General features: G+C 28.7%; 2 protein-coding genes across 4 annotated transcripts in view; one reads left to right on the top strand and one right to left on the bottom strand.

The window, feature by feature from the left end:
• The window catches only part of kst (spectrin beta chain, non-erythrocytic 5 kst), a 329,664-nt gene that overhangs the window by 315,685 nt on the left and 1,623 nt on the right, over nt 1-12,356 (bottom strand). The gene's annotated exons all lie outside the window — the stretch shown is intronic.
• On the top strand, nt 1,912-3,041 carry LOC118190024 (uncharacterized). The gene is made up of 2 exons (XM_035360706.2): nt 1,912-2,036; nt 2,685-3,041. Exons 1-2 carry the CDS (start codon nt 2,013-2,015, stop codon nt 3,039-3,041), a joined length of 381 nt encoding a protein of 126 aa, XP_035216597.2. The 5' UTR covers nt 1,912-2,012.

Below are 12,356 nucleotides of genomic sequence, written 5' to 3'. Positions count from 1 at the left end.
GAACGTGTAATAGCGTTATGTTTGATTTTTATTTGGTTTCATTGTCAGGTATTGCATGTTCTTTTTTTTTTTTTTTTTTTAAATAGCTGATGCTTCACGAAACATTCCGTACTATATTAAACATTAAACAAGATATACCGTGTTAGATTTGAAAATTTTTATTGTTGTTTCTTGAGAAACTCGACAATTGTCTCGATGACTACTATATTTTTCATCCTATTTTAGTGTATGAATGCAGTCTGTTGATTTGAAATATAATCATTTAATAGTCTATAAAGAAAATCCATTCTTTAGTTTTATCATTAACAACATGTTTCAAAATAACCTTATAATAAACACTACCAATTCAAAAAATATTCTGTTTTATTTTCAGGTAATAGTTCACCATAAAATTATAATGCATTGAAATATCAGGAAGTTATAATAATAAAGATATTGAATTTTAGAAAACAGGAAAGTTTTCTGAAATGTATATATATTTCTTTAGTGATGTGATATATATATTTCTTTAGTCAATGAATGCTACTTATCTTGTGTGTAAAATCACATTACTGTCTATTTTGACTCTTAGCACCAATGGACTAGCAGATAAGATAGCTGAATACTGGATGTTTGATCAAGGTACAAATACTGTTGAATGGATTAGCTGCATGGGAATTTTCCTGTTCTCCTTATATATAAGTGAATACAAGAGAGTTTCCCATTAGACCTTCTCAAAGGCATCCCTTTTGCGTAAGGCAGCTAGCTCATTCTATACTTTACCTAGCATATATAATTTTAATATGAGACAAAATGACATAATTTTTTTACATAATAGTTTAATGCTTTTAATATCTCTCTATGTTTGCAGTAGGTGCTGCTTAATGTGATTACATTTGCCCATTTTTGATAATATAAGATGATGAGAAAAGTATCTTTTAAAATAGGAATTGAATTAACTATAAATATAACTAGCCACTTTCTTAACATTTTAATTAGGAAAAATAAAAGTTTGTTTATCAATTGTTTACAGTCTTCATTGCAAAAGTTCATTTGAGTAGTCCATAATGTTTCTGAAATTTATTGGACCAATTCTATACCTATAATCTTAATACTTGGAGGACATCCTTGTTTAAAGAGATTTTGCCAATGTAAAATCTGAAATTGGGCAAAAATGTTTTCAGGAATTTTTACCTCCCTTTTGAAGAAGAGGGAACTGTGCTGAAGCCCTTCCAAATCAATAGCTATTGAAAATTCGTATGAAATTAAGTTTTTTTTTTTATTTTATTTTATTGTTTTGCGCTTTTTTTCTAAATGCTTGATTAAAATCATTTTCGTTCTTCAGTTTAAGAAATTTATTGTATAATATTTTGATTATATTAACCAAATTGAGCAAATAAAATTACAGCAAATGATGCATTTTTTATGTTTCCATATATGAAAGAGCAGAACTTAAAAAATTCAATAGCAATATACACGACATCAGCTGCAATACATTAAGCAGTGTCTACAGTATGTAGTATATATAGAGACAGTTAAATGTATAATATGTTTATAGAGATCTGTAATTTCTTTCTTTTAAAAATCAAAGTATAATGTTAAATGTATAATATGTTTATAGAGATCTGTAATTTCTTTCTTTTAAAAATCAAAGCTTATCAGATTGTGATCTAAATCAAAATTTTCTTTCCAGTTGAACTAACTCCAGATTTACGATTAAACTGGTTAGATGATATTCCCTATTTCCACTTTGGGCGAAAAACCTATGTTTGCCATCAAGGAAAAGATCTGAATAAACGTCAAAAGAAAAATTATGCTAAAGAAAAAAATGAAAAGGTAAAATAACATTGTTATATTTAAAAATTTATACAAAAATATCACCTCTTGGATTATATATATATGTGTGTGTGTGTGTTTTTTTTTTTTTTTTTTTTTTCTTTTAGTGTCAAACTGATCATGCTTTTGGTAAAGCATATTCCAAGAACCAGACAACTAAAAAAGTTAATTGTCCAGCTGTAATTAATGTTACCCGAATGTACAGGATGCCTCAGTTCAAGGTAGAAGTTTATTTAACTTTTTGTTCTAAGATGGTCTTAGTAATTTTAGAGAATTTTTTTTTAAGGAAAAAATATAATTCTGTCACGTATGAGCAAGATGTATTGAAGGTATTCTATGATAAAGTATACATACTTTTTGACATAAAAACAAAAGGTATTTTTAGAGTCACAATGTAAAAAAGAGAAATGATTTTTTGTGTCTCTTTATTCAACATATTTTTCTAAATAGGTGTTTTTTTTGGCCAAAAGAGGGTTTTTAACAGTAATATTTTCCTAAATAAATAATTCAGTAATTGACATGCAAATAAAATGATGTTTTCAGGCCAGAAATAAAGGCTTTTTGTGCTAATTATATTCTAACCAATTTGCTACAAATAGAAATAAGTTGTTCAAAGTGAAGTTTTATTGGTTATGTTTCTTTGAAGAAGTAATTTGATCTATTGTTATAAAAATGGAAGATCCTTTTTACAGCTTTTTTTAAAGGAAAGAAATGAGAAATGACTCCTCTTTTTTTTTTTTTTTTTTTTTTTTTTGAATAATTTGCTATGAACAGAAAGTTTTTAAAATTGAACCTTTATCAATAATTAGTTTTAGATGACTGTGCTGGAATTTCTAAATTTTACTGTGATAAATATGTTTAAATTACAGGTAGTGCCAACCCGAAAAAGAAAGATTATGATATCTCGGAAAATTAAGGAAAAACTAGCCAATAAAGATAGTATTGCTGGTGAAGAAGTTTTCATGTTTAATTTACCTAATAGCCAAGATCATCAAAATCATCTAATGGGTAACATGGCTGCAGTAATAGAACCTATAGATGCTAGAGTGCGGCATTTCATAGCTTCTAAAGTTAAGAATGGAAAATGCAATGCCACTGTAATTGCAGAGCTATTAGAAGTATACGTTTCAACTGAATTGGGAGAAACTGATAAAACGCGCAAGACGATTTTATCCAGAAATGGAGGCAATAAGGAAAATAATAAGCCAAGCAAAATCCGATATTAGAACTAGTAAAATTGACCAGGAAAATACAGAAATGTTAATAAATAGCTGGGATACTTCCAAGTGTTCTGTTTTTTTAGACCATGTACTGAAAATACATATGATGGTACTGAGCCAAATGACTTTACAGATTCAAAACTAAATCTGCTATTTGTATATCAAAGTGAAGAAATGAAAAATTTATATGTCTTATATGGTTCTAATCTTGTTCTTCTCGACGCGACCTATCGAACCTGTAAGTATGCTCTCCCACTTTATTTTTTAGTTGTCAAAACAAATGTGAACTATCAAATAGTGAGCATAATAATTACACAAAATGAAACAGCCAAAGCATTAGAAGAAGCTCTTATAATTATTAAAAATTGGTCGCCTCTCGTTAGACCAACATATGGGATGGTTGATTTTGCAATGGAAGAAATTACAAGTTTGGAAAATGTCTTTACAGGAATTAAGGCTTTTATATGTAGTTTCCATCGAGAGCAGGCATGGTCAAGATGGGCTTCTAAGAAAAAGAATGCAGTGGTTCCCAAAGAAGAGCTTTTGTGTAAATTACGTGCCATAGCAAATGCTCCAACTCAAGATGAAATGGTTGCAGCAATAGAGATATTAAAATCATGGAACCAATATGAAGCTGTGAAAGATTATTTTGAATTAACATGGTTCAAGGAAATTGAGAGATGGGCTTTGGCTTACAAACCAAATGACTTATTCATAAACTCGAACAATGGTGTTGAATGAGGAACTAAAATATAGATATCTTCAGGGATATAAAAACTGTATGCTGTCTGAAATAATTAAGATCTTGGTTGAGAAATTTCTGCCAGAAAGATATAGAATTTACGTCAGAAAAAATCTGAGTATGCTTTCGCAGGCCAGATTATACAATGAACATGTACCAAATTATTTAATCAATAAGCCAAAATGGTTAATTGATCACATAAAAACAAAATTAAGAGCTGCTGAAGTTTATGTGGGTAGTATAAAAAAAAATTCACATGGCTTCTTTAAAGTTTCTTCTGAAACTAAGCATGATGCAGTTTATTCTGTCACGTTTGATGAACAGAAACAACTGTGTCAATGCACATGCTTAGATTTCAGAAGAAACCGACTGCTGTGCAAGCATATTGTGTTTGCTGGCATGAAGTTTCCAGCCTGGAGTTTGGAATGTACTGCAGAATGGCTATTTTCAACACCTATTTTCAAAGTTGATGAAGATTTAGTCTCAAGAAGTATTTCAGGCACCAGAAAACGAAAATATTCATCAACTGAAACTCCTTCAGGTGGAACATCAGATAATTTACCCACCATATCTGAAGAAGCAACGTTGAGTAAAAAAAGAAATTTGATCAATGAGTGCGATGCAAATTACAGATCAATTCGGTCACTCCTTTGGAATTTAGATAGCGAAAATTTACACAATGTAGCCAACTCTTTGAAGGAGATTTTAGAGTCTGCTTCAAAAACAGTTATGCGAGATGAAAATACTGGTCTACCGCTTCAAATTGAAAAAAAAATTAAACTAAAAAAAAGTAAAAGAATTGTCAAGAAGTATGGTCAACTAAACCTCCATCGCCGTAGAAATACCAGAGTTGGAATAAAGGTGGATATACATAAAGAAACCATTTCAGTAGATGGCCAGTAATTAAAATTAGTATGAAACCTAAAGCAGGCTACAAAGAGCCTTTGGCAAAGGTGACACCCCCACCTATGAGTGGATAATAGAGTAATCTCGGGGACCTGCATGCCATGGATACACTAATACTTATTTTCAAATAAAATAATAAATTTCATACTTTTAGGATAATCTTAAATACTGAATATTATCATACTTGAAATACTTTAGTATGTGCATTTATTTTCGGATTCTTCAGAATTTATAGTGAAAAAACTGCTACAACTATATACTATCAAATACCAGATTTCAGACAATTAAAATTGACGATAATTCAAAGTATAACATATAAGTTTTGTACAATTCAATAAACATAATACATGTTAGTATTTAGTAATATTTATTTCCTGAACAACTTTACAAACACTTATTTGAGAGTCATATAACTTATTTCTATTCAATAATGCTGCAGCTGCATTGATTGTCACGATCAAGACATATGAGCAATATAGTATTTAATGCACTCAAAACTGAATCTGGTAAAGACTTACAGCATATTGGTTACCAAATGCATCTAAAGCAAACCAGTATGCAGGGTTAGTTTTACAGGTTCACTTGTTTTCAAATTAGCAACTGTGTAAAAGTTTTACTCTTGGTTGTACTGACACTGCCTGTTCTTTCTCATATCTAATTGTAGTTATTTGGTTGTAATATGCAGTAAAGGTAAGAACACTGGTGTAATATGCTGTAATTTAATTAGATAGCCCAGTTACATGACTACAACATTTTTCCACTACTTTTTTTACACTGTAAACTCGGTTTAGAAAGTTATTTTCCATGATTTTGGGGTGTTGTATAATACATCATATGGAATAACTACAGTTAAATGTATTCATTCAAAAGAGGATGTATTGTCTTGCTGAATCTTTTCCTGTACTTATTGTTTGATTTAATATTTCCAATGTGGTGGATTGACCATCATGGAATCATAGCATCCAGTAGATCTTTCAATATAACTCCATTCAGATATTCACATTTATATTATTGTAAATTAACGTAGAAGACAGATTGACAGATATTCTCAGTTCATAGTGCCAAAGTGTTTTTTAATAATGCTAAAATACAATTTAAAAAAAAAAGATTACTCATGTTATTATGTAGAATTAATGTTAAAATTCCATACAAGAAACAAGCATCGATTAATTGTGTTATATAGAATTAAAGAATAAACAGTCAGGTAGAAATTTATAAATGCATAAAACACAACAAAAGGCAGGGCTGCATTTATTCATCCAGTTCATTGAAAAAGTTGTGGCTTTCCTAGACCCCTACCCCTTGTCGAACATGTAGGTTGTTTCAAATGTTGTCATGAGTAACTAACATAAAATATAATTTTTTCCCCAAATTAGTATGTTATAATTTTTGAATAAAAGAAGAGTGAGATAAGTGGTTATTCTAGCCGAAATAAAGTGTGCGTCGAGTTCCAGTAAAGACCCAAAAATGTCATCTGGGAAAGCTGAGAAAGGGGAAACGAGCTAGCTTTAACCTGAGTCTAGAGATGCATATAATACATACATACAATACAGATAAGTGTGAGTAAACTGGTGCACTTAAATTATAACATAAGTCACAAATGTACATTACAGGTAAAGCATGTCAATTTAAATAATATGTGTATTAAGTATGGCCATAGGCCATTTACAATTATTTGGGTCATTCACATTATAATCGTAAACCCTTATAACAGGGTTGTCTTCAAATCTTTAAATTCAGAAAAACTTCTAAAATCGTAATTTTTTCTATAGAAGAATTTCTATCCTCAGAAAAATAAATGTTAAAGAATTGAAATATAAAATTTGTGCATTTTATGCAGAAAGTAAAAAGAAATTCATTATTTCATTATAAATTTAATCATAAACAAAAATCTGCTTAATATTTTTTAACAATAATAAGAGAATTTCAAAGATTATTTCAAGTATTTCATTTTGATGTCCAGTGATATTAAAAAGTGTTTTAAATTTTGACTTACAGATGCCCTAGAGGTTGCATGGTATCTAAAATTTCTGTGAAACACAGTTTGAAAACCTTCAGACTACTCGAAAACTTCAGATTATGTGAAAAAAGAAATGTAGATGTAAAGAGTAGTGATTAAAAAGTTTTAATGACCAAAATATTTTCATTCCATCAGATTATTTGTGTATTTTGAAGAAGACACAATCAGATAATAAGATCACAAATAGAGGATAAGTTTTTTTTTTCTTTTTTTTTGGGGGGGGGAATTATTGCATATACCATACATTTTAACATATAGAATATTCTTGGATTGTCTACTGAAAAAAGTACATAATATATGTAAATTTTAATATATAAGAAGTAATGCAAATATTTCAATAAATGAATGGATAAAAAATGACCTTCTTAAACAACCTCATGTTTAAATTACTTAGAGGAATTTATGCAAACATGTTTCTGTTGGCATTAATTAAACATTAACAAATGTAGATGAACACAAATTGCATAATGTATTTTAATTGAATATATGTTTTGGAATGAAAAATGTAAACAGCCTTAATATACTTAATAACTCGGATTTGTAATGCATATATTTTTATTTCCAATGGCAGACAAAAGTATTTATACAGACACACTATCAAATAAACACACACAAACAAATATATCACACACTAAATAAACAGAGAATAAGGAAGCCTATTTACTACTGCTTGAACATACTCTAGGCTTCCAGTAACAGCCACAGAGATCCTGTACAAAGAGAGCCATGCATTTTGCAGATGGTGGAGGTTCGTATCTTGGGCTTTTATCACAAAGGACGAATACAGAATTTTTAATTAAAAAGTTTTGCTGAATAATGACGAGTTAAAATACAAGCTATTATGATGGAATTAGCCTTTGGGTATCGGAAATGAATATGTAGTTGAAGAACGAAGGTTTGCTTTAAATTACAGATTTCTAATACATTAATTTAATTATGTGTTTTAAAAATATCATTTTAATATAATATTTTTCTAATACATTTATTTTATTATCCAAAATTATTTTCTAATTAACAGAAAGATACAGCATAACTTTCAGTGATCCATTGTCAAAAAAAGACTTCTTCTGGACAGCTTAATAATAGTACAAGGAAATAAGCTTATTTTATGCATGCCTTGGGGCATGAGATAATGAATTTCTGAAGTATTTTAAAAACTGTAAAAATATGTACATATACCATAGAAATGATTTTTAACACTAAATAAAATTCAATACGTGCCCATAGTAAGATCAACTTATGAAAGCTTTTTTACCAAACTGGAAATCATTGCAAAAGGAGGAAAATTTCCAAAACCCATTTTTTAATTTTTATAATATGACTAACGATAAGGTATTGCTTTTTGATCAATAACATGGGTTGTTTGAACTAATAAAGAAAAACAGCTGAATGCACATATTAGTAACCTTAAATTGCATCAGTATTACAGCGAGTTAATTCTAAATCACAAAACACTTCTGTAAGACAGTCAGACACAGCTGCTACAAAAAATTTTCTATGGAAGTGGTTGTCTTAGGTGATATTTGATGTCAATGTTATTAAATTACCATTTTTGTTATCATCATAGTGTGATATGCATCTCTCTGTGTATACATTTTGAATCTGAAATAATGCATTCAGCATAGCATATATACTTTAGGGATAATTGGGTGTAAAGAAAAGTCAATAAATACAAATTTATTCGCATACAAAAATAATTGTATGGTTAAAATGTACACAAATGATGAAAATACATAGTTTTTTTATTATTAATTACCAGATATAAACAGCGCATAAATCTTAACACTAAGCAGGATTATAATTTAAAAAGAAATCAATAGCAAACAAAAATCCACAAAATATTAGTTCACTTGAAGCACTACACATATTAATATCTGCTGCAAGAATGAAAAAGAAACATGTGCCTACATGAGAAGCAACAGAAAGAAATTGGAGAGTATGGTTAAATAATAAAAACCAAATCCTTAATATCATCTACTGACAGAAAGAGAACAAAATGCAAATAAGAAGCAAATTTCTTAAAAGCTAACAATAAAGAAGAGATTAAAATTAGGATGAACTGTCATATTTTTATTGACATAAAACATCAGATGCCACTTGAAATCAAATGTTAAGTGAAGTGGTGCCCCCACACCAGTATAATTTTTCGATGTAGAGAAATGAAAATCGTAGACAAAACAAAATTTATAAATTTCTTACCTCCAGACATAAGTTTGTGCTGTTTAGTACAAAATCTAAGAAAATTTTAACGCTGTCTTTGCTTAATCATTGTATATGAAACAACACAGTCAGAGAATATTATAGATATTCAAAGAAGGATTCAGTTGGTATTTCTCTAAGATTATATTACATATATAAGAAAGTGCTTGTGTGGTATAGTATTATAATGTTTATAATAACACATTATACTATATTTAATTTTTTTACTAAATCAACCCAAGTTTTAAGGCCCGTTTATTCGTATATATATGCACACACAATTAAGTACACAATATATTAAATAATAATTCATTATTGTTTACACTCATTACATGCACAATTGCGGTTTTTTATTTTAACAACAGAAATGAACTAAACATATCAATACTCTTGATCATTGTATCAGCAATATGAGCAAGTTTCTGTGTATCATACAGATTTATTCGCATTGCGCCCAGTCTCGTATACCGCAAAAAAAAAAAATAAATAAATAAAATAAAATATGAAGGTGAAGGCCCTTTTCCGTTCCGCAAAATTTTCCACAATTCCGCCTAAAACGTAAACAAAGTATCGAGACTTCGTAATCGATTACAAAGTGCAAAGCTATCAGCTAGTCGTCATCGATAGGGAAAGGAGACTCTTTGCCATCCGAAAAAGCGGCGACCGTAGATTTTCATCTCCCAGTTAGTGAGACTGTTGCCACTCGGAAACGCGAGGGCGAAAATTATCGCCTTTTTCTCTTTTTTTCCTTGAGTGTAGTTATAGTATAGTAGTGACTGAGTTATTAGAGGTCAAACACACAGAGTTTCTTCTTTATATATCTCTATATATACCGATTACAATACCGCATCAAAAATATCATTTGCTACCCAATTTACAGCATCATAAGTAATAAGGCAATTAATTACATCTTGGTACAACGGTTAAGAATTTGATTGAATGGATTGGACTCTTTTCCAAGGCTGCCAGAATAGTAATAATTGTTTTTCAAAATACTTCAAACAGCATTAAAAGCTACTCAGTTAACTGAACTGGCTATTAAAAGCAGAATGGGCACTTTCTTATTATTACGGCCCCTATCATTTAATGGAGCCAAGATTATCAGTAAATCGCCAATGTATGTCGCAGATCGTCGTCGGTTCTCGGCCGCCTTACTCTTATCTTGTAAACCAAAAACTGTTAGCATTGTTTCGGAAAAAGACAGAAAATGCGATAGAAATAAACAATGATAACATGGGGTCTACTCACAGCACTTCAGATGGAGCAGGGCCGGTGTCAGAGCTGGTGCAACAAGTGCAGCCGATTTTTAGAAGACAAGGACGGCAGATTTTTTAGAATTTAGAGAAGTATCGAATCTTTAAGAAGGGCTAAATCTGCAAAACAAAGGAGTGGCAAAATCTTTTGAATTTTGGAAAGCACCTGGCAGCAAAAATAGGAGATGGAGAGACCGCATTGGGCTTCATAGCTTAGCCGGGTCAGCCTTGATTATTAAGTGAGGTATAGGCAATTTATCGATAATCTTGGGGCCAAATAAATAACGGGGGACCCATATTATACCGCAGAACGATGTCATTAATTGCATTAGTAAACAAAATGTAAGCAATTACAAAAATATCATTTAAATATTCAAAAGATTTCTTTCAATTTTTAATATTTCATACTATAAATCAGCATTTAAAATCTTTTAAGGAATTTTTTTTAAAAAAGTATTTTAAAAAAAAAAAGTTTTTATTACCAATAGAAGATATCTTATTCTATGATGATTTTTATTCATATATTGATTCATAGCCTTTAACAAAAGTCAGTAAATGTCATATTAATCAAAATACACATTATTACTAAAAGCATATCATTACATATCAAAGGAATTTTTTTAACCCCTCTTAATATTCGACTGTGAGTGTGCAGTAAAAGTATTGTACTAATTTCAACATCAATAGCAATAAACTCGTTTAAAAGTGTCTTTATGGTGCCAGATTTAAATGTTTTTTAAAGTTTATTAGTTAAGTATTAAATTAGGGGCATTATAAATTACATTAATTAGAAATATTATTAAAAATAAAAAGACTATAAATTAATATTAAGAAAGATATAAACAGTTTTTAATTTGCTTAAATAATAAAATGAAAAATTAAAGAAATTATACCAGGCTGAATGGAAAAACTTTTAGGCTTTGGATTCAACACATTTTGCATTTAAGAAATTCTTTAAACTTTTGTTTAAATGTGCTAATTCTATGATATGTTCATCTTACCATTAATGTTATACATATTACTACCACAGGCCTGAAACTTTTTTTATGAATAAAAAACATTTAAAAAAAATTAGATGAGTTAAATTTTTGGTCTAAGTGAAATAATAATAATTATAAACGCGGAATGATGATATTTAGCTTGCAGTTTTAATGAAAAAAACTTATTTGCACTCACAATGCAATTAATTCAGCATAAAATAAAATAAATCTTCATAACATTTACCTTTTTTTTCTGACAATTTTTCTTCTGTTCTTAACAATTTATTTTTTACTTAATGTTTATTCTTAAATACACAGGTTTCATTCCTAGTAATGGTAAACTAATTTTTTTTCGCATTCATGAGTAATTAATGTCACAGAATAACATATCATAAAATTAAATAATTAATAATTTAATTAGCATTTATTGACTATAAACGAATTTTTATTTCAGTTAGATAAAAAATTGAGTCTAAAGTTAAGAATATTATTATTTAAAATTTTTAACTTGTAAGAGCAATTGAAAATATCAAAAAGCTAATGCACTATAATATTAAATATTATCTTCAAAAACAAAAAGGAAATTTAACCTGCATGATCACTAAAATTTGCCTTTAAACCTCAAGATAAACATAGTGGAATATAATTAATTTATAGTATGTGCATGATAATTATAACCGAGTTTACATTCTAAAATTAGAAATGTGAGAATCTTGTGAAACCTTATCAAGCACTGTGAAAATATTAATATATACAATAATAATCAATTCATAATTAAAATATAAATATACTTAAATATAATGTACAGAGATAAATAATAAATTAAATTAACTATAATTAACAAATTTAATTAATGCATCAAAAAATTAAATGAAATAATAAAAAGATGATAAGGCATAGTATCAAGAATTAAAAAAAAAAACCTTCTAATATTTCTGTTACTTTTATTAACTGCTACAAAAGATTATATTAATAATGGAATTTTTTGTTAATGTTACAATTCAAAGAGAACACAAAATAAGTGAAGTTATTGTAAGAGTCTTGAAGGAATTACGATTTTGCTCAAAGATTGAAATGTACTGGAAAGAAGGATCCAGTCGGTTTCAATAAAATATAAATCCTGTATTAAAAAAATAAAAAGATATATATATATATATATATATATATATAGCAAACAAGTTTTAAAAATGAATTTTTTAGGCAATCAAAGCAAAGCTCATA

Source organism: Stegodyphus dumicola, chromosome 4 (genome assembly GCF_044657685.1).
Source record: "Stegodyphus dumicola isolate Sdum_Otavi_A_Nest chromosome 4, ASM4465768v1".
Lineage (NCBI taxonomy): Eukaryota > Metazoa > Arthropoda > Arachnida > Araneae > Eresidae > Stegodyphus > Stegodyphus dumicola.
This window is presented reverse-complemented; position numbering and strand designations above follow the sequence as displayed.